Source organism: Camelina sativa, chromosome 6, assembly GCF_030686135.1.
Source record: "Camelina sativa cultivar CO46 ecotype springtype chromosome 6, ASM3068613v1".
In the NCBI taxonomy this organism is placed as follows: Eukaryota; Viridiplantae; Streptophyta; class Magnoliopsida; order Brassicales; family Brassicaceae; genus Camelina; species Camelina sativa.
The window spans coordinates 22,985,184-23,006,081 of record NC_141885.1 but is presented as its reverse complement, the minus strand read 5'-3'; the positions used below and the strand labels follow the sequence as shown (position 1 = coordinate 23,006,081).

The following is a 20,898-nucleotide window of genomic DNA, read 5'->3' as shown; positions in this document are numbered from 1 at the left end:
TAAGAATGAATATAGAACTATACTTACTAAGGAATGTAGAGATTATGCATAGAGTGGGAAGTGGTTTACAGCATAACTTGGAAACATCAATCTCCTAAATACAAAATCAAAAGTCCAGGAGATATATATTTTCACTCCGATATCTAAGCATATCACCGGCGAAACAAGAATCGCAAGTATTTTCTTGGAAAGCACCAAGAGTTTTAGTGAAGGAAAGAAAATTGATTAGTAACAAAAAAAATAAAAGACAGACGAGACTCACTTCTGACTCCGCTTCTTCTAATCCTCTAGCTCGATGATTTTGACCACAGACGCATCCCCCACTTTCTGACAGACCACAACTCTGTCATGTGACTTGATCACTCCGGCTTGCTTCCCATGGTCTAGAGCCACTTTCAGAACTGACTCATTTGTTGCACTTGTTGATTCCGCCTGAACAAAGGATTTCACAATACATTAGAGAAGATACGGTTTCAATCCCGGCTAGAGTTTTACAATTGCAACGACAACACTAAATTTGCAAGATTCTTATTGCAATGAATCAAATTATTTGCAATAGAGACTTACAGGGTGACGAGGGTCAGCAAGCATGGGGAAGAGACCTCGGACAATAAGTGACTGCCTTGCCTGAGACAACAAGATACACAAACACAACGTTATGTTTGAGCAGTAATCAAAATTTTGTCATATATGACAATGGTTTTACACGTGTAACTTTTTAAAAAAAATCTGCAATATGCTATTCCCTTTGAAAATCAATGTGGACAATTGATAAATAGGATATGCAAGTATAATTCAAGTAACAACTGTAATCACTGAATCTTGAATTTCAGCAAGTTGCATTACAAAAATCCCAGTTCTTTTTCCAAATTCACACAATCAGAGTGAACTTTACCTCAAAGGCTCCGCTAAAGCTCCACTTCAGCTGATTTGTTGTAAGCCGGGGAATGACAACAGAGAGAACGGGCATAGTTGGCCTGTATTTGGCAATCAACCTTCATAGAGATGGAAGAAATATTAAGTAACAGCTACAAAGCATTGAAATGAAGGCATAGTTTAAACTGGAAGGAATGGTGTGAACCTTGCTGCTCTTCCAGACGAGGTAAAGCATATAATTACAGATGCCTTAACCTTGATGGCTGCCCGTACCTGATATCAAGCAGAAATTAAGCCTCTCAATTAGAAATGATGACTGAAATAAACAACATGCAGGGAAAATTCTCAGCTTTTGTAGGTGACGCAGAAAAGAGACTTACAGCAGAAGAAGCAATAGATTCCAAGTGGGACATTGGTTCTCCAACATACTTGACAGTCTTTTTGAAGAACAGATCTTGGTTGAAAACCTTCTCTGCCTGTAAACAAGTACATAAAAGCATAAGAGAAAAGCAGATGACAAATCATAGCTCAGATGATTGAGATGCTAAGAAGGCAGTGGAAAAAATAATACCATAGAACTAGAAAATAAAGCGTACCTCACAACAGATTCTACCAACAGTTGATATGGTTTCCACTGGGTACAATCCACGAAGGGTCTCAGCACCAAGAAGAATTGCATCACTTCCTGCGGACAGTGAAAAGGAAGAAACCCTCTTCAATTTATGACCAAAACTATGATCCAGATATACAACATACATATTTCGGGGATTAAACATACCATCCAAAACAGCATTAGCAACATCAGTTGCCTCTGCACGAGTTGGCCGCAGATTGTCTGTCATACTGTCTACAACACGAGTGAGAACGGCTGGCTTTCCAGCCATGTTACACTTGTAAAGAGCAGCCTTTTGGAACAAAAACACCTGCGAGTTTTAGGGTCAACTTAGTACGTCGCTCCAAAATATCACGAATACTTATAAATTCTAATGAGACAACCACAAATCTAATTAGAAAATGTGTGGACTTTGGACTCAAACAAATTAATTTGAGTGACAGTCAACATACCTTTTCCGGAGGTAGATCGATACCCAAATTCCCACGAGAAAGAATAATGCCATCTGCTTCTTGTAGAATTTCATCAAAGTGGGTTAATCCCTAAAATCAAAGACACATATATATATTAACAGCACCATCCCCATTTCCAATGAAGGAAAAGTTACAGAAGGAAATATGTAAAGAAAAAATGAATGCAATTAACTTACCTCTTCATTCTCAATCTTCGCAAATATTTGTGTTTGAGAGAGGTCACCCAAACTGTTAAGCAACTCACGGGCCTGTGTTGTGGCAGAAAAAGTGATAATTCAAGTGTATCAGAAGCCCGGAATCAGTAGTAAGTAAAGAAAGGAGTCACATTAAGGCAGTATGAAAAAAAACTGTTGTGAAAAGAAAATGGACCTGGCGAACGTCTTCTGCATGTCGACAATAAGATAATGAGAGAAAATCGATCTTATTCTGAACTCCCCATGTACTTATAACCTAGAAAAGAATCAGAACAGAAAAAAAAAACTAGTAAAAACACTCCAACAGATAAGCTAGGATATTATGAAAGACAGAGCAAAGTGGTCATTGAGATATGTAAAATTATAAGCAACACTAACCTCCTTATCCTTCTCAGTGAGGGTTGGCATATCAATGTGAACTTGAGAGACATGCAATGTGAACAACGGACCACCCAGAGTAGCAGCATTTCTTGACACACAAACGACATCATCTCCTTTTACTTCTTCAACCTGAAGGTTTGTTTAAATGGTTAAATCTTCTCACAACACAACCATTTCTAAGTCTAAAAATCAAATTTCAGAGAACACCGTAGAGTAATTCCATAAGCAAACTATTTTTATACCTCAAGCCAAACTGAAGTTGTTTCACTACCAGTGAAGAGGTACTGTCCAACAAAGATAGTGTCTCCACGCTTAACTGACTGAACAAATCAAACAAATAAAAATCCATCAAACCCCTATATAGAAAAGCCAATTATCACCTCCTCCAAAAAAAACTATACAGTAAAGGTTATATAACGAACCTTCGCTAGCCCATTAAAATTGATGGGAAGGACTTCAGAGGAAGCTTCTTGATCTTGACTGGGAGTCAAAGTAACAAGGCCATCAGCTTTAAGAGAAATAGCTTTCTCAGTCTTGTTAATAACTTGCAACTCAGGTCCCACAGTGTCTAGCATAACCTAGCAATCCATAAGATTATAGCATTTTACCAACTAATCGAGTTGCCAAATCCAAAGAATCAACTAAGAGCAAAAAAAAAACCAGAGAAAAAGAGAATAACATACAGCACAAAGCTTCTTAGTGCTCTTGACAGCAATCTTAAGATTCTCCAACGTCTCTTGGTGATAGTCTGCATCACACCATGAGAAATCGAATCGAGCCACTGCCAAAACAAAGAACCAACACACATCAATAACCAGTGAGAGAGAACCCCAAAAAAAGCAAATCAAGTCTCATAAACAAAGTGATGGTAGTCGCTATTTACCGGACATTCCAGCTTTGAGACAACCAGCAATCACCTCGACGGATCGTGACTTGGGACCTAGAGTCCCAACAATCTTAGTCAAAGCCGGGAAGAAACTCTGCGAAAAACAGCCAATCAAGCAGATCAAAAAACCTAATCTCATACTATTCACTACTTCAGATAGATGATATAAAAAAACCTCGCAACAGATCCAAAAGCGTACTTAGGAAATCAAAAACAATCACAGAATGAGAAAAATAAAATAGCTCACTGATTTGGAAGGCTCCAGGATTGAAGTCATCCTGATCGGTTCCTCGAGAAGGAGATGACTCGAATGCATAGCTGCTGATCGGAATTCGTAGATCTCAGGCGACGGTATACGGTGACGGTTGAGAGACGGAGAGGAATCTGGGAGTGGAGAAGAGGCGGAGAAAAGTGTGCGCGATTGGGTATTATTTGATACGGTTGACCGGCGAATATGCCTCCAAATACGACGCAGTTTTCGTTTAAATAGCACACAATAAAAACAAATTGTTGAAAAACAAGCCATCAACTTTAGTTTCATTAATTTTACCCCCCCAAAACATTTCACTATCTAATGCAAACTTTTTTTTTGCTAAGAATGTAAATATTCATTTCACAATGAAAATGTAGGTTACACAATTAAGGGTAACTAAATCATAGTCCCATGCCAAAAAAAAAAAAAAAACATGAAAGCATACAACATTCTTGAACTAAATCATCAATTCTCGTTAAAGAAGACCATTTGGGACAAGATAGGAAGAATCCCTAAAGTGAGCTAGAAAATCTAATGCAAACTTATCCTCTATTTGTTTTTTTTATAATACACTGATTATTTTTATTTTGGTAATTTGTAGAATCCTTGAATAATAAAAGTTTTATATGAATTCAACAGTCAATACAAGAGAAAAAAATTACCATAAAAATAGTAGTATATTCAAATAAATCATTCACTCTTTCTATAAATATAAATATAATCTTAAAATCTTTTATGCATCTAACATGATTTTGGATACTAAGTATTTTTATTATATTTTTTAAAAATAGTGAAAAACTTGGAAAAAGTCTAAAAGTAGAAGGACTGGATTTAGAAATTAGGTGATTTTAATGATCATCTAGAAATGGGATCTACAAATGTCAATGAGCTCACAACGACGGTCTCAGTGGTACACGTGGTAGCAGCAAATGGGGAGCAACGTAGCTGGTTTCGTATTCTTCCCCAAGTTTATTTTTTCGTGGGGAAGGGGTCAAATTTGCCTCACGCGCCAGAGGGTTTTTCAGTTACGAGACGTCGCACTAATCAAATTAAATACCATTAAACTTGCCTTTATGGTGTAATGAAAGCTAATTTTTCACGATTGTATGATTTTAAAATTACGAATCTATTTTTGTTACCATTGAAGCTTTATGGTTTAACACTTCAACTATCAGAAACCCATGATGTAAAACTGTTTATTTGTTAAAGATTCGCTTATAGAAATGAAAAGGAATCCATGGTATTTGTCTGATTATGTTGGCTAATCATGTGCTTGACCATTCGTTAATTTAGTTAATACAGATGCCAATCATAAACCTATGGGCTCAAAAGGTACGTGAAAGGTCAAATCCAAAAGGGTGACTCTTCAACCAAGAAGACAATTTACGAGTGGAGATAAAACCATCCACCGTTCTAGAAGCATTAATCAATGTGCGTTCGAGTTTTATGTTCAATAATCAAAATTAGCACTTGCTATTTGCTAATTAACCTAAGAAGACACATGAGCCTTAATGGGCCTTAACACATATTTGAAACGGCTTTATAAATCCACAAAACCCACAACGTTACGAAATCACATACTAGTACGGTGACGACACAAAAAACATAACTAAAAACTCCGACAAGTTTGCAAATCGAGGATTTCCAAGCAAGAAACCTTAAAATCGACCAAGATCCAAACGATACATATTACTACAAAAGCCACTGACGAAAACCAAACTTAGCAGTCTTCGGTAGTAGCCAACGACGGAGACATTGAGTTTCTTGACTCATCAAAATCCTCACCCACCGGAGATTGCTCAACTCTTATCTCCTCAACCATCTTAACAACCTCAGCCATCGTTGGCCTCTTCTCCGGCTGCGGCACGACGCAAGCTAAACCGATATGAAGCATCGCAACCATCTCCTCCTCAATGTTCTTATACCTCAAAAGCTCCGGATCAAACACCTCCGCGGTCCATTCCTCCTTCACCACCGACCTAACCCACTTCGGCAAATCGACCACCGCTTCTTCCTCCTCCTCCACAGCCACCGACGCCGCTGATCTAGGTCTCGACGGTGACGGGAACATCGAGGGCGCTTTCCCTGTTAAAACCTCCAGGAGCAACACACCGAAGCTATACACGTCAGCTTTCTGAGAGAGCCGTTTGATCTCTGACTGTTCCGGCGCACGGTAACCTCCTAACCGGGCGATAGCGTGAACCGGGTTTAGCAAAAGTGATAAACCGAAATCAGCTATCAATGCGACACCGGTTCTGTCCAAGAGCACATTAGATGATTTGATGTTGCCGTGAGGGATCTTTGAAATGCTATACTCATCGTGAATCTTTGCTAATCCTCTCGCTGCTCCTAACATTAGACTAATCCTCGTGGTCCAGTCCAATGGAATCCTTCCAGGACCACGATTCCCTAATAGACACCATTCACAAAAATCAAAACTTTGATTACTCAATGTTATAAAAAAAAAATCAAAACTTTGATTACCCCAATGTGATAAAAATCAAAACTTTTAGGCACTAACGAGTGACCCAATTGATAAAAGTTAAGCTTTACCATGAAGAAGGGAGTGTAAGCTTCCATTAGGAAGATACTCATAAACTAAGAGCTTCTCTTCTTTAGCATAGTAATAAGCTCTGAGCTTAACAACGTTTTGGTGTTTAAGCCTACCAATAATCTCCATATACTGCTCAAACTCTTTCCTCGGACAAGGATTCGCATCTTTAAGCCGTTTCACCGCTACGGTCGTTGAGCCGTCGTCTAACACCGCCTTGTACACCGTCCCTAAACTCCCTTTACCAAGCATCTCCGCAGAAGCTTTCAACAAATCCTCAAGCTCAAACTGTTTCCTCCTCTCGAAAAACACAAGCCTGCTCCTATCTGTCGCCGACGTAGCATCACTCTCCCCTCCTTCGCCGTAACTGCTTCGTCTCTTCCCTTCTCCTGCTCCGCCGACGAAACCACTCTCTACACTTCCGGGTTTGGATCCTCCACCGGTCCGGTCTAATCTCCCACAACAGAAAGCAAAACCGAAAGATACCAAAACAATAACCGCAACACCACTACCTATAACCGCCGCGATTATTCCCGGTTTAACCCCTCTGTGACCGTGAATTCTCGGTTCTTCGGCGATAACCGGAGAATGCGGAATCGAAGTAGGGTTCGAAGGAACAATCTGATCCGTATTGGAAGATTCCGGGTCGTTTGTGAAAGTACAACCCGGTAAAGGATCCGACCCGCATAATCCTTCGTTACCGGAAAAGCTCAATTCTCCAAATTTCTTCACCACACCGTCGGAGACGTTACCGTGAAGCTCATTGAACGAAACGTTCAACTCAAGAAGCGAGTTCATCTGAGAAAAATCCGGGATCCGACCCGTTAACTCATTTTTCTGGAGCCGGATAGTTAAAACCCGGGTAAACCCGAGGATCTCTCTAGGTATCACTCCACGGATGTTGTTATCAGAGAGATCAAGACGTATCATTCGTTTAAGAGACGAGATCTCTTTAGGTATCTCACCGGAGAGATCGTTACCGGCGAGATAAACGAGCCTGAGGTTGGTACAGTTCGTGAGAGGTGAAACGGTGCCGTTGAGTCTGTTGTCGTGGAGGTCAAGGAAACGGAGCTGGTCTAAGGAAGAGAGAGAGGTTAAAGGTCCACGTAACGAGAGAGAAGGGAGAGAGAGTTCGGTGACGCGGTGTGATGATGGTGAGCAAGAAACGCCTTTCCATGAGGAGCTACAAGCGTCGGAGCCTGACCAGTTACGTGCGAGGTTGCCGTGTGTGTCGGTTTGGAGGCGGAAGAGTGTGAGTGCGTTTGTGTCGTTTTGAGCGAATGAGATTGAGAGTTGAAGGAGGAGGAGGAGGAGGTAAGGAAGAGTTTTGATAGACATGGCGGATGAGTGAGTGAGCGGGAAAGAGAAGAGTGAGTGTGAAAGAGAGGAAACTGTATCGTTTTGTAAAAACAGCGATTGGTAATAACGACAAAGCTGTGGAATCTTTTGCTTTTTTTTTTTTCTTTTTAAATTTTAATGGTCTGATCTGTTGTGTTGTGTTTTTTTGAATGCAGGCTGTGTCAGAAGTGTGAGTCTAGAAACGAAGGGGGAGAAAGAGATAAAACAAAAACTGAAGAAAGTGAAAAAAAACAAAAGTTACGTACATAGGCAGTGATTAGGAACAGAACTCATGAAGAATAATGTACCTTCCTATGTTAAATTTGCATATATAACATAAGGATTTGTTCAAGTAAACTCGTATTTGTATCCACTCGAATCAAATATTCTTTAATCAGTTTTTTTTTTTAAAGATCTGGTTTGATAGATATTTTACAAAGAAGGAGATGAAGGTAAATTATTAGTGACAAAAAGGTGAAAAAGTAGGAATGATTGATGTTTTCCACTCCATGTTGTGGGTGAACATAACCCTACGCCCTCGAATAAAAAAGTTTACCCCAAACTTTGAAAAAGTTAGCCACTGTATATGTATATTGCTATAACTTGTGTCTCTTTCTGCGAGAATTAAAAAAAAAAAGTGCAATTCGTTTCTCTATTTAGATATTGAGTTAACACAAATTTAGCACATTTTAGCATTCTTGTTTTCACCAAATTACTGTTTAAATGAGTAATTCGTTACACCATATACAAATTCCATGTTTCTTTTAGCTTGCAAATTTTGTTGTCGAAGTCTCTATTATGTGTCATATTATCCACTAATACACATTGTCGATATGGTCCTATGGTTTAGGTAAAAGTAAAAGTGTTATATTGTTTTGTGTGTTAGAAAATCAAAGAATTCAAATTAGCTTAGAGTGTGCCGACAAAAAAATTAACGAATAACATGGTGGAGCCATGATTGGTACGACGCGACAGTTGATGATTTTGTTTGGAAAACAAAGTCAGCTTTGCACTTTCTTCTCTCTTTCCCTTTATTAATCGGGCCCTCGGTCTTTTTTTTTTTTTTTTTACCAACCCGACATTTTCTTTTGAGACCCCTTAGACCTCTGGCAGGAGCATAACAACCGTAGGCACGGTGAACAACCCATCTCGGCTCATCGACTAGGCAAACGGATAGACAGAACCATTCGCAACAGGCTCCTTCTGCTTCTAAACTCGGGACACCCGGACTACAAAGATGTCCTCATCCGCTGGTTCTCCACCAGAACTTAAAATTGTCTTCCATGTTTTAACTGTTAAACACTCAGACAACTTACACTTGATGTAAAGAACAGGTTTTTTTCATGAATAAAATTTTACATTCATTCAAAAAAAAAAAAAAATATTATAGAAAGCCTAAAAGGAGGAATGATAGGCGCAATTGGCGTTATGATTTTCATCTTGGTTTAAAAGGCTGGCTGATCATAGTAATTTTTACTAAAGTTTTTACATCCTCCATATTTATTAATCAAAGTTTTAAAATTGTAGGTTGCTCGATCAAAAAATCTGCACTGTTTGTGTTTATTCCTACTTAAAAGAATTATCTTAATACATTGATGAATATTTTTTATATTAAAAATGTGATTTACAATCTAATGATGCATATATACAACTACCACTCTAACTAGTTATAAAAAAACTTACGTGATTTGCCACTAGAAAGTGTCGTCAGCTTTGGATACTTATTGAATTTCTTGTCAACAGTTTGGAGAGTTTGAGAGTTTTTTTTTATTCATAGGAAAGTTAAAGAGTAGAGAGAGTTTGGGTCATCTTAAAATTACTTTGGACTAACAACACTTCTCTTTGGGTCAACATCATTCAGCAAGGCTCTTTCCGTTCGGGTAGGCTTGGTATGTATGTTTGGGTTTTATCGTTGGCGCATGGAATTGTTGGGCATTGGCTCATGGGCTTAAAAGTGAACAATAGTTTATTTTATGAAGGATTCTAATTTTGTAATCAACACAAAATGAAAATACTTTCAAAACTGGGAAGAGCTAGATGTCAAAAAAGTCTTTTATGAGTTACGAGTTTGGAAAGAGGCGTTACAGCACATTATTCATCGGTTTTCACTGGCAAGAAATATAATTTGCCAGTTTTTGTTTTACTTAAATACTTTTTTTGTCGTTGATGTTTTTCCGGATAAATACAAATTTTTTTTCTCTTTTTGAATAACGTAAAGGTTCTTTGAACTTATCAAAACTGGTAAAAATCTTTTTTTCTCCTTTGTCTTATTCCCTGTTTAGACGTTACTATAATTTAAAAAAATGGGAGAAAACTATACTCGTGTATTTTGCTTCCACTGAAAAAGAAACCGTCGTTTTGATTCATTATGATTTTTTTCCATTTTTACGAATTTGTTTTTTAGTGGATTTGGTCCTACTGATTCAAACTCCTAAATTTAATAATCTTTTATTAGTTATCTCAAATACTTTCTCTGTTTCATGATTTTATTTTTGAAATTTGATTCATGAATAGATGCATTTACCATTGGATTGATATATATACTATAATGTTCTCTTTTGTATATAATTTCTATACTATAATGTTCATTTGTTATATATGTGTGCCATGTTAGTTCGATCAATCTTATGGTATAAATATGTAACTAGAGTTGGATAGTCTTTCAAACATTTGTAGTTTTGACTATATTTAGCTACTTTAGTTGTGTTTTTATTTTGTATGTGTACTCAGTAATTAGAGTTATATATTGTCGAGTTGGAACATAAACTAAAATTTCAAAATTTGTTAAAAATTTTAAAAAGTTTTTTACAATAGGTTTTAAGTGTCAAATATGGAATTAGTAAACTAATTTTAGACACGTGAAATTTCAGATCTTTTAACGGTATTTAAACTGTTTATAAAGATAAACGATCTCTTCATAATACTGCGTAAACAACTTAACGACAAGATAACTTTTAAAATAGAAATTTAGCCATAATGGTTAAAGTAAGTGATCGATCGATGCATTAAATAAAAAAAACTCTTTACTAAACATGTATTCGATTACATCCATTTTTTTGTAGCATATGTTTAACTGTAAAGTGTCAAATATAGAATTAGTAAACTAATTTTAGATATTTGGAATTTCAGATTTTAACGGTATTTAATTTTTTTATAACGATCTCTCCATAATACTATATATCAACTTAACGACAAAATAACTTTTAAAATAGAAATTTACCATAATAATGTTTAAAATATTTGATCAGCCGATGCATTATATATAAAAAAACTCTTTACTAAACATGTATTCAATTGTATCCATTTTTTTGTAACATATGTTATCTTATACACATACTTGATGATTTTAATCCAAATTATCTAAATTATCAATTTAGATTAAGTAGATTTATGGAATTTATGTTGACAAAAAAAAGTTTATCGAATTTATTATTAATTAATTGTTCTTAAATTTACCAATCTAGTTATAAAAAAAGTCATTAATTAAACTTTCTTATCTTTATAAATAAATTTAAAAAGCGAAAGTTTATTTAGACAGACAATATTATAATTTATTTATCTTTTTATATAATTATTACTAGACTTTTTAAAATGCTATTTTTATTAATACCTATACATACACACAACATAAAGATATACAGCTTTTGCAAACTGGCACATGCATGCAACATAATAATTATGAAACGGCTAAATTTTTTTCTTTCCAAACTATCTTTGATTTCCCTATATATACAATGACCTGGAAGAGTTTTATAAATCACAAAATCTAGCTATATCTCTATCTTCACTCGAATTGTGTCTTACCCCAAAAAAAATCTTCACTCTAATTCCCTTCTCATTTCCAGCCTCTTATCATGGATCTAAACTTTGCACAAAACAAAATCACGGATCTAAACAGAACCCCCCCTCCCTTGTCATTGAACTCATCAAGGCATATCTCTCCCTCTCCGGTCACGCAGACTGCCGTAGCGGCACCAGTCACCGTAGAGGATGGCTCCACCAGCATGAGGAGGAGAGGTATAATTTACGGGCGGGATATACAAGGGAAGTTCCTCAGTAAAGATGGGACACAAAAGAAGAGGTCGCGTTCTGATCAAAGAAGAAGAAGAAGAAAGAAGAGGTCGTCGTCGTTGACAAACAGTATTGCAGGTATTGAGCTCTTTTACAATATTAACTATATATATATATATATATATATATATATGAGTTTCGTTATTAACGAGGGGAAAACAAAATTAATCTTCTATATGTCGATCTTGTGTGTTAGGAAATATAAACATAACGATATGATTAGAGAAATCAATGAATCTAGGGTTACGTTGTTCAATCAAATGGAAATTTCTTGGAAAAATCCCTTGTAGTCTTTCTTTTGGTAGATCTTCGGTTTTTAATTTGGATGTATTTTTTTTGGGATTGGAGGTGATGACATGTCTATGACTTTGGGAGGAGGGGACTTCAGGCCACATCTCGTTACAGTTAACACAGGAGATGTAAGTATATAACTTAATAAGTTAAACTTATGGATACCTGTTTATTTATTTCATTTCTTGTTGTTGAAAAAATATTGTTTGTGTTTCTTCACTGTGGATTTAGATTTAGATTAATTTTTTTATACTATATATCTTTCGGTCAAAGTTAAAGAACATTTCTCTTCAATCCTCCACAACATAGTTAGTATACATATATATATATATATGTACAACGAAGGCTCTTTAAAAACACACAATATCTATAGTTTTTAATCCACGTAAACATGTATTATAACGAAAACTCTTTAACAAATTTTTTAGCCCAGTTTAACTCGAGTTTTTAATGGAGCTATGATTTTAGATTCTTTTTTTTACATGGAAGGTAAGCAAATTTATTTAAGTTAGTAAATCATATGAGCTAACTTTAATGAATCATCAATATATTTGTGAGTAAAGTTCGGTTTACATAGATATCAGATCTTTTAAATTAGTTTTACAACATACGATAACAGTAATTAATATTCTTCATTCATTTGTAGTTTTTGGTTATTTTGACGTGTACGTAACATTGTCATTTATCTCTACTTGGTTACACATACTGTTCAATCGTAGGTAGCGGGTGATGAGGATATCATATATGTGTCAAGTACTAACAGCTTTGTTTATTTGCTTCAAGAGCTATTTGGTCTTTGACTCTTAGTATATATCGTATATGTGTTGAAAATGAGATGTTTTTGTAAATATTTATGGTTTTTATACAGGATATAATCGAAAGGATTATGTCTTTCACGGCTAATGGTTCTCGTGGAATAAGTGTGCTAGCGGCAAATGGTTTGGTTGCTAACATCAAGATTCAAACGCTCCTTAGATCCCGTGAAGTCGTGACTTTTAAGGTATAATATGATGAACTCAGGCTTGCAGTCCAATCTTGGAATCTTATAACTCAATGGTTCATGTTGGAAGGATGCTTTAGAAAAATTGGTCTTAGATATAGATTAATTATATTAATGAGTTGTCTTAACTTGCATTTTGGTGTTTCAAAATGTATACCATGCATTTGGATACGTTATAATAACATTTTGGTGTAGGATGTGTATGCGATAGTATCTCTTAAAAGTTCAATGACAATATTGGAGAGCGGAGAAGTGAGGACTAAGACGGGAGAGTGGCGGATTACGATTGGTGGAGCAGATGGAGCCCTCTTTGGTGGTGTTTTAGTCGGTAGTCTCACTGCAGCATGTCCAGTCCAAGTAAGAAACAAACATCATCTTAATTTAGTTGCGGCTCAATGGTTTGAAACTATCTAAATTATTGTGATTCATTATTACAGGTTGTGGTTGGCAGTTTCTGGCCGTTGGTCACAAATCCGCCTGAGAGGAGAATCGCTGAGAGCCATCCGCTGGCTATTGCACCCGTTATTCCACAAACATTGGCTTCCTCCTCAAGACAAGTCCAACAACAAGATATGATACGCGGCCGAAATGATAAGTCCAAAGCTGTGATGATTGTACCTACTGTCCCACGCACACTGGATTTCCCAGCCAGGGGACAAGTCCGACAACCAAACATGATAAGCGGCTCTTCTCACTGTCAGACCAGAGGCGGGTCTCAAACTGTGAATTTTTCAGCCAGGATACCAAGTTCAATGGCTCTCTCAATCATGATGGTACAAGTCCAACAGCAAAATATGAGAGGCCCTTACATCTCTCATAAGAAAGACGATGAGTCCCAAGCTGCGAGTATTGCACCTAGAATACCAAGCGAGCTGGCTTCCTCATCAACAGGACAAGTTGCACAGCAAGGAACGCGGGAAGCTCCATTCCAAGTCTAGGGTGGCACAGCCAGAAGCAGACTCATCAGAAACTATTAATATTGAACTAATTAAGACTTTAAAGTTAATAAGTCTATATTAAATATATTATCTCTCCTTTTGAAATTCAAAACATTCAGCACATTAGTTTGTTTACAAACCAATGGACAATAATATTAAACTATTTTTCGTTCATATTGCTTCTCTTTGTCTAAACATATTGCAAGGATTTAACAAATGAAGAACATAAGTGATTTAACTTTATTATTAGAATTGGAATAAGTAGGCTTTTTTATGAATAGTAAGCCAAAAGAAGGGCATTATTATTGAGAATAGGGAACTTCAACAAACTGAAAAATATGCAAAGATTAAGAGGCAATCTTTGAGACATTGCGGTAGAAAGACCAGTCCGGATGAGAAGAATCGATCTTGGGCTGTCCAAAAGAATGCTCTTTGATATAAGCTTGAACATCCGATGATTTGGCCAGACCATCCAAGTAAGAGCACAACTCTCCATCGGGATCTATCATAAATTCATAACAAAAAAAAATCCAACCATTACTAAAAAGCATGTCTAATGATAAGAGAGTAACATCACAAGTTTATAACTTTGCATACCAAGTAAATTATCATTTTTGTTAGAAGAATCATAGCTCATTGGGAACAGACCTGTATTGTCCTGCATGCACGGCAAGATCAATATTTAAAGTTAAAAAAAATAACTGAACTGATTAATTACCAAAAGAAATAGAAAATAGTATATAAACTGAAGCAATTAATGCAATAATTAAGAATCATAATTAAAGCAATTAATGTTCTTTTTACCGGATTCAGAAGAGCTTTGTAGGCTCATCATCAATGAAGATGGTGTTTGAAGCAGAGAAGTCGCTGAAGCACTGAAACACTTTAGAGAGATCCTTAAAGAACATAGGCTTCTTACTATTCTCTAATGTCTTAAAGCCACTATCAGTACACTATTTTTGATCCTAAAACAAAGTATCAAAAAGTGTACATAAACAAAGTGTATCATCAGAGAGAGTATGTATAAATGGTCACTTATAAATCTAAATATACAAGTCTACTCTTACCCATACAAACAAGAGCTTATCTTCCAAATTTTCGAGAACAATGCTTAGAATCATATCAACGTTATTCCTATTAAATAGTCAAAACAAATAAAGAATCATGTACACTATAAAGCTCAAAGAACTCAGATTTTAATCAGTATTTATAAAGATGGGAAATGAAGAGACAAACTCGCAAGCAGAGGACCAAATCCCAACATCGAATCGCTCAAGACAAAACTTCATAAACTCTTCTGCATATGGCCTCTTGTACACTACACAGCAACAGTAAAAAAAACGCACTTTAAACTAAACTATATATGAAAAACAAACTAGATATTGATAAAAATGATATTGAAACGTTACCAAGATTTGGCCCACAAGAAGCATCAGGAGAGCGGTTCTTAGGTTTTTTACGCATGTCTTTTTTGTGGACACGGTGTAGAAGAAGACCACTCAGACTCAAGACTAAGAGTTTCTTCTTCGCCGCTAAACTAAGCTTAACCATAAACGAAATCAGGTCTGCATGCTCTGAATCTGAACCATCACCTTCATCGTCGCTATCGACCGAAGCAATGATGCTCTTCTCATTCTTTTCTTCCGCCATTGTTGTGCATAAGTTCGTGAAGACTCATACGATGAATTTATATTAGTCATTTGATGGTGGTGGCGATTTAGCTTCACGAAGGTCAAAGCCATTTATTTGGCGTTATATCTGCATGCGGCGCTTTGGATACTGTTAAATCTTTTTTTGTTCTTATCCTTAATTGTTCTCATATTCACTTTTATTCCTACAAAGACCAATCCATTGGTAGTATACATGGACATATATAGATGGACAAATGTCGATACGTCTTTGGTCTTTCCATCTAATTTAAAGTTTCGACGGAGTTATATTTTCTAACTTCTCACATTCATATAAAACATGAAATGCATATAATTAAATAAATTTTAAAATATGTAACATATATACACACATATATATATATATATATATATATAATTTACATATAAATGCATGAAAAAACCATAGAGTTTAGTAAAACTTAGATTATTTTACAAAAATTAGTAAATTATCAATTAGATTTTTGAAAAAAATCAATATTAATATCACCTATCCTTCTCATTTTGAGTTTGAAACTCCAAAGATCATCTAAAAAATCCCACACAAACTCCACATTTTAAAAAGAACCTCAAAATTTTGACATATATATAGAATAAGCACAACTTAATGAAAATGTATAGGTTGATCCCTCCGGCTAGTCATAAGTAACATGGCATAAAAAATGGTTGATCCCTCCGGCTAATCGTACGTGTGAACGTCACCATGTGGATGTTTTGGATTCACTATGTTTTTTTATGTGTTAGTATCTATAATTTTGTGCAGGCCCAAATTTGCTAACCCATTGTATCCTTTTACCAAAAAAAATAAAAAGAAAGTAAAAGTTCTATTAGTATCGTTTCTATATCCACACCATCTAAAATTGAAAACTTGACATTAAACATGTTCTTGAACGTTGACCAAGAAAAAAAATAAGAAAAGGAAAAACATATAATCAAAAATGGAATAAAATATTGATTCGTATATTTTTATAACTTCTTCTAGAGTCTTAAAAATTAAAAAAAAAACTAGTCATATTCATATTACTTGGACAAGGAGCAAAGGCAAAATAGAAAAAAGCCTTTTCTATATTGCAAAAGGCGTGCAGCGCATCGTTTTGGCTTCATCTTAGCACTGATCTGACGAACCTACCTTCTCATCCAACGGTTAATATCGAAACAATCCAACGGCTTAGTCATAACCCGTGACGTCTTTATATATCGAACCAGACCACCCACCCAATTCCTCAGCTACTACTGTTAAAGCGATTCTCTCTCACTAAAACCCTCGAACACATCGCCTCTTATCTCTCTCTCTCTCTCTCTCTCTCTCTCTCTAGATCTACTCACTCACTCGCTATGGCTACTATCACCGTCGTTAAGGCTAGGCAGATCTTTGACAGCCGTGGTAATCCCACCGTTGAGGTTCGTTTTTTTTTTCTCCGATCAGCTTTTTCGGGCTCGTTTATTCGTGGTGGATCTGTTTGTTTTGATGAGTATTCCTAAGCTACGATCTCTGTCTTTTGTTATCTATGATGGTTTATGAGCGTACCGTGGTTTCGATTTCGTTTTTTGTTAGGGATGATCGGTGTTTTTTGTTTTGATCTCGGATGTTTATATAACGGATCTGTTTTATTTGATCTGGTTTTCACGATTTGGTTATGTATCTGTTGTTCGATCTCCAAGTTTGCTAATGAATTGATGTGATAATGGTTTAGGTCGATATCCACACATCCACTGGTGTCAAGGTTACAGCAGCTGTTCCGAGTGGAGCTTCCACTGGTTAGTTACTATTTTTTTGTTTTTTTTATGTTCATGCCTTGGGGCTTGGATATATTACGTATTGTTTGGTTGACTCTGTATTTGTGGGATTTTGTTGTTGATAGGAATCTACGAGGCTCTTGAGCTTAGGGATGGAGGATCAGACTACCTTGGAAAGGGTGTCTCTAAGGTGAGACTGAAACTGCGATGAGATTTTTATGTTTTTAGTGGTGTAAGTGTTTGTTTATCTGAGTTGGATCTGTTTGTCTGATTTGTTCTTTGTTGAATTCACTAGGCTGTTGGCAACGTGAACAACATCATTGGCCCAGCACTTATTGGAAAGGTGAGTCTCAGTTTAATCTGCTTTCGGTATATCATATTTGTGTCTGCTAATATTGTCTTTTAACATCAGTAGTACGTGCACAAGGCTTATTCATGTTATTGTTTTCTTGCAGGACCCAACTCAGCAGACAGCTATTGACAACTTCATGGTCCATGAGCTTGATGGAACCCAAAACGAGTGGGGTTGGTGCAAACAAAAGGTAATTCACGGAAAATTATTCATGTCTTGTGTATTCACTCTAGATTGAAAGACGAGTCTCACTAACTTGCCTCTTCTTTTTTTTTTGTGTACAGCTTGGAGCCAATGCTATTCTAGCTGTGTCTCTTGCTGTCTGCAAAGCCGGGGCTGTTGTCAACGGCATTCCTCTCTACAAGGTAGAACAATTTTGCATTTATAAGTTGGTTCCCTCTAGCCAGGGAGGACAAGACTATTGTTGCTACTTTGGCTACTTGGTTTTTTCTGGTAGTAAATGTTCTAAGCTCTTCCTTTTGCGTGGTATTTGGGTGCAGCACATTGCCAATCTTGCTGGAAACCCAAAGATTGTCCTTCCAGTTCCTGCCTTCAACGTCATCAATGGTGGATCCCATGCCGGAAACAAGCTTGCTATGCAGGAGTTTATGATCTTACCTGTTGGAGCTTCTTCCTTCACGGAAGCCATGAAAATGGGTGTGGAAGTTTACCACCACTTGAAGGTATATTCCAATCCTTTTGTTCTTTGAAATGCTCTTCAATGAATATGCGATATACATGTATTACCTTTTCGTAGCTGCTGTAACTGCAGTGACAATTACTTGTCTAATTCCTCTGGACCAACACATAATACATGTTTTCTACTATGGCTTGACCATCTTCTTGTTCTCATGTTTCTCCAGTCTGTGATTAAGAAGAAGTACGGCCAGGATGCCACCAATGTTGGTGATGAAGGTGGCTTTGCACCAAACATTCAGGAGAACAAGGAAGGTCTTGAATTGCTCAAGACTGCTATTGAGAAGGCTGGCTACACTGGCAAGGTCTGTCTCTTACCTGATCCAATTTTGCTGTTCTTTCACCTGAAATGTAATTTATGAAGCTAATGGATCCAAGTCATTTTTTTTCAGGTTGTCATTGGAATGGACGTTGCTGCTTCAGAGTTCTACTCATCTGACAAGACCTATGACTTGAACTTCAAAGAAGAGGTGAAACTTCTTTTTCCTTCCTAATCTCTTCCTTGTTAGGATATAACGTGTGCAAATATATTAACTTATAGCTGCTGGGCTATTTGTTTCTCTGCAGAACAACAATGGCTCTCAGAAGATTTCTGGAGATGCTCTCAAGGACCTGTACAAGTCCTTTGTTGCTGAGTACCCAATTGTGTCCATTGAGGACCCATTTGACCAAGATGACTGGGAACACTACGCTAAGATGACCACCGAGTGTGGAAAAGAGGTTCAGATTGTCGGTGATGATTTGTTGGTCACCAACCCCAAGGTCTGTTTTTATTTGCCAGTGTTTGTGACTTAAGTAGATGTTCTTACCAGTTTTATTTTGTCTGTTCTCTCTCAAAATGCTTATATCTGTCTTGTACTATTTCTAATTCCAGAGAGTTGCAAAGGCAATTGCCGAGAAGTCTTGCAATGCTCTTCTTTTGAAGGTACCTTCACTATTCTTTTGGTTTATTAATTCGAATCAAATTAAAAAAAGTTAAGCTAGTTAATAACCAATTTCTTTTTGAACAGGTTAACCAAATCGGATCTGTAACCGAGAGTATTGAGGCAGTTAGGATGTCGAAGAAGGCAGGATGGGGAGTGATGACCAGCCACAGAAGTGGTGAAACCGAGGACACCTTCATTGCTGATTTAGCCGTTGGGTTGTCTACTGTAAGTTGAAACCATATCTAGCATTTTAAGTAGCAATCCTCTGTTAAATCTTTTGTTGGATTCTCATTTGGATCTTTCTGTCTATACAGGGACAAATCAAGACTGGTGCTCCTTGCAGATCTGAGCGTCTTGCCAAGTACAACCAGGTTTAACATCTCGAACCAAACAATCTTTGTATGTTGAATATGTTATAACAACTACCAACACATTGTCTAATCTGTTTCTTTGTTTACAGCTTTTACGTATCGAGGAGGAGTTGGGATCTGAGGCAATCTACGCTGGAGTCAACTTCCGCACACCAGTGGAACCCTACTAAGTGAAGCTTTTAGAAGCAAAGTTGGTCTTCCGTTGGCGAGGAGAAGATGACTTCCGAGTTTGATCATTTTGCTTAATTAAATAAAACGTTTGTTTTGTTTTTCTTTGTTGGGTTTTACGTTTTTTATTCATGAACCCTTTTTGTGGGGGAGAAAAGTTGTGTTCATTTTTGTAAGGGGAAACATGAGAGAGCTCTGCCTTTACGGAGGATGGTAGCCCCTATTTTACAATCTAATTTCGGCTTTACCCTTTAATTTTCTCCTATGATTGTTATGGTCTCTACTCTCTACTCTCTACTCTCTACTGAAGTTTGGTTTCTTAGGCTATCATTAATGTGTTTGCGTGCCTGTTAGAAAATTTTCTTAATAGAAATAGTATTGAAGTACACTAACACGTTGAAATGGCAAGCTCTTAAGGTTTTATAAGAATGCAATCAACATTAATTAACTTGAGAGTTCAGTACACCATCTATTTAAAGATTGATCTCTAGAATCATTCATACAAGATCGTATCTCCATGACGTTCCTTCTCGGATGACTTAAATCGTTCACTCAAACGTTGATATGTATAATCTAAGCAACTGAAGATAGATATAACTAACTAATTTCCTGAATTTGGGGATAGGGATATCGTCAAATAGGTATATTACTAATTATATACAAGAAGCAGGTTTGCCCGAGTGGTTAAGGGGGAAGACTTAAGTTCTTCTGCACATAAGTGCGCGTGGGTTCGAACCCCACAGCCTGCATCTGTTTGCTTTTAATTTTTGAAAATTTACCATGTTTTAGAGGCTATATGGAAGAAGCCTGCAATATGTCATAGATGAACAAGCAGTGTGGTTTGAGATGTTATTAATGATAAATTTTCAAAATTTGAATGTCTTCTGAACAAATGAGTTAAGTACGATTTTTGTTGGTTAACAGTTTCAATGATGTAAAAACCAAAGAAACTGTTTCATGGTTTCATGAAGCTTTAGAAAAAATTAAGGAAACACAAATGCAGGCTGTGGGTTCGAACCCACGCGCACTTATGTGCAGAAGAACTTAAGTCTTCCCCCTTAACCACTCGGGCAAACCTGCTTTCTTGTCTTATGACTTCTGTAAGAACCAATCACA

At 36.6% G+C, this 20,898-nt stretch overlaps 4 protein-coding genes, 1 long non-coding RNA gene, 2 other non-coding genes and 1 pseudogene across 7 annotated transcripts; 4 read left to right on the top strand and 4 right to left on the bottom strand.

Annotated features, from left to right (window-relative positions):
- Positions 1–23: 23 nt before the first annotated feature.
- On the bottom strand, positions 24–3,886 carry LOC104792435 (pyruvate kinase 1, cytosolic). The gene is made up of 16 exons (XM_010518581.2): positions 3,671–3,886; positions 3,421–3,517; positions 3,221–3,318; positions 2,960–3,115; positions 2,780–2,857; positions 2,535–2,666; positions 2,332–2,412; positions 2,139–2,210; positions 1,942–2,031; positions 1,655–1,799; positions 1,473–1,561; positions 1,257–1,352; positions 1,082–1,149; positions 896–995; positions 568–627; positions 24–432 (listed from the first exon to the last, which is right to left on the bottom strand). The coding sequence occupies exons 1-16, from the start codon at positions 3,737–3,739 to the stop codon at positions 280–282; spliced, it is 1,584 nt and encodes a 527-aa protein (XP_010516883.1). The 5' UTR covers positions 3,740–3,886; the 3' UTR covers positions 24–279.
- A 1,316-nt stretch (positions 3,887–5,202) lies between these two features.
- LOC104792433 (leucine-rich repeat receptor-like protein kinase PXC1) lies at positions 5,203–7,635 on the bottom strand. Its single transcript, XM_010518579.2, has 2 exons — positions 6,230–7,635; positions 5,203–6,085 (listed from the first exon to the last, which is right to left on the bottom strand). The coding sequence occupies exons 1-2, from the start codon at positions 7,563–7,565 to the stop codon at positions 5,397–5,399; spliced, it is 2,025 nt and encodes a 674-aa protein (XP_010516881.2). The 5' UTR covers positions 7,566–7,635; the 3' UTR covers positions 5,203–5,396.
- On the top strand, positions 7,520–7,822 carry LOC147942928 (uncharacterized). Its single transcript, XR_015559385.1, has 2 exons — positions 7,520–7,646; positions 7,742–7,822. It is a non-coding gene; the product is annotated as an uncharacterized LOC147942928 (long non-coding RNA).
- Positions 7,823–11,200: 3,378 nt separating this feature from the next.
- Positions 11,201–14,039, top strand: LOC104792432 (AT-hook motif nuclear-localized protein 11-like). Its single transcript, XM_010518578.3, has 5 exons — positions 11,201–11,714; positions 11,985–12,055; positions 12,796–12,927; positions 13,123–13,284; positions 13,365–14,039. The coding sequence occupies exons 1-5, from the start codon at positions 11,420–11,422 to the stop codon at positions 13,863–13,865; spliced, it is 1,161 nt and encodes a 386-aa protein (XP_010516880.2). The 5' UTR covers positions 11,201–11,419; the 3' UTR covers positions 13,866–14,039.
- A 52-nt stretch (positions 14,040–14,091) lies between these two features.
- Positions 14,092–15,515, bottom strand: LOC104699267 (uncharacterized; annotated as a pseudogene).
- Positions 15,516–16,539: 1,024 nt separating this feature from the next.
- Positions 16,540–20,037, top strand: LOC104792431 (bifunctional enolase 2/transcriptional activator). The gene is made up of 14 exons (XM_010518577.3): positions 16,540–16,933; positions 17,227–17,290; positions 17,395–17,459; positions 17,565–17,612; positions 17,725–17,811; positions 17,906–17,986; positions 18,122–18,304; positions 18,485–18,622; positions 18,710–18,787; positions 18,885–19,079; positions 19,192–19,242; positions 19,328–19,468; positions 19,558–19,614; positions 19,704–20,037. Exons 1-14 carry the CDS (start codon positions 16,868–16,870, stop codon positions 19,782–19,784), a joined length of 1,335 nt encoding a protein of 444 aa, XP_010516879.1. The 5' UTR covers positions 16,540–16,867; the 3' UTR covers positions 19,785–20,037.
- Positions 20,038–20,448: 411 nt separating this feature from the next.
- TRNAL-UAA (transfer RNA leucine (anticodon UAA)) lies at positions 20,449–20,531 on the top strand. Its single transcript has one exon. It is a non-coding gene; the product is annotated as a tRNA-Leu (tRNA).
- Positions 20,532–20,780: 249 nt separating this feature from the next.
- TRNAL-UAA (transfer RNA leucine (anticodon UAA)) lies at positions 20,781–20,862 on the bottom strand. The gene has a single exon. It is a non-coding gene; the product is annotated as a tRNA-Leu (tRNA).
- Positions 20,863–20,898: the final 36 nt, after the last annotated feature.

What these genes read in the sequence shown, in the direction of transcription:
- LOC104792433 (XM_010518579.2), bottom strand. Translation starts at nt 7,565, where the DNA reads ATGTCTATCAAAACTCTTCCTTACCTCCTCCTCCTCCTCCTTCAACTC. An exon ending in CTTACACTCCCTTCTTCATG is followed by an intron (nt 6,086 to 6,229) that starts GTAAAGCTTAAC and finishes GGTGTCTATTAG; the next exon opens with GGAATCGTGGTCCTGGAAGG.
- LOC104792435 (XM_010518581.2), bottom strand. Translation starts at nt 3,739, where the DNA reads ATGCATTCGAGTCATCTCCTTCTCGAGGAACCGATCAGGATGACTTCA. An exon ending in TCTCAAAGCTGGAATGTCCG is followed by an intron (nt 3,319 to 3,420) that starts GTAAATAGCGAC and finishes TTGTTTTGGCAG; the next exon opens with TGGCTCGATTCGATTTCTCA. An exon ending in TTGGTAGAATCTGTTGTGAG is followed by an intron (nt 1,353 to 1,472) that starts GTACGCTTTATT and finishes ACTTGTTTACAG; the next exon opens with GCAGAGAAGGTTTTCAACCA.
- LOC104792432 (XM_010518578.3), top strand. Translation starts at nt 11,420, where the DNA reads ATGGATCTAAACTTTGCACAAAACAAAATCACGGATCTAAACAGAACC. An exon ending in GTTGACAAACAGTATTGCAG is followed by an intron (nt 11,715 to 11,984) that starts GTATTGAGCTCT and finishes TTGGGATTGGAG; the next exon opens with GTGATGACATGTCTATGACT. An exon ending in TTACAGTTAACACAGGAGAT is followed by an intron (nt 12,056 to 12,795) that starts GTAAGTATATAA and finishes GTTTTTATACAG; the next exon opens with GATATAATCGAAAGGATTAT.
- LOC104792431 (XM_010518577.3), top strand. Translation starts at nt 16,868, where the DNA reads ATGGCTACTATCACCGTCGTTAAGGCTAGGCAGATCTTTGACAGCCGT. An exon ending in ACTTGAACTTCAAAGAAGAG is followed by an intron (nt 18,788 to 18,884) that starts GTGAAACTTCTT and finishes GTTTCTCTGCAG; the next exon opens with AACAACAATGGCTCTCAGAA. An exon ending in TGTTGGTCACCAACCCCAAG is followed by an intron (nt 19,080 to 19,191) that starts GTCTGTTTTTAT and finishes TTCTAATTCCAG; the next exon opens with AGAGTTGCAAAGGCAATTGC.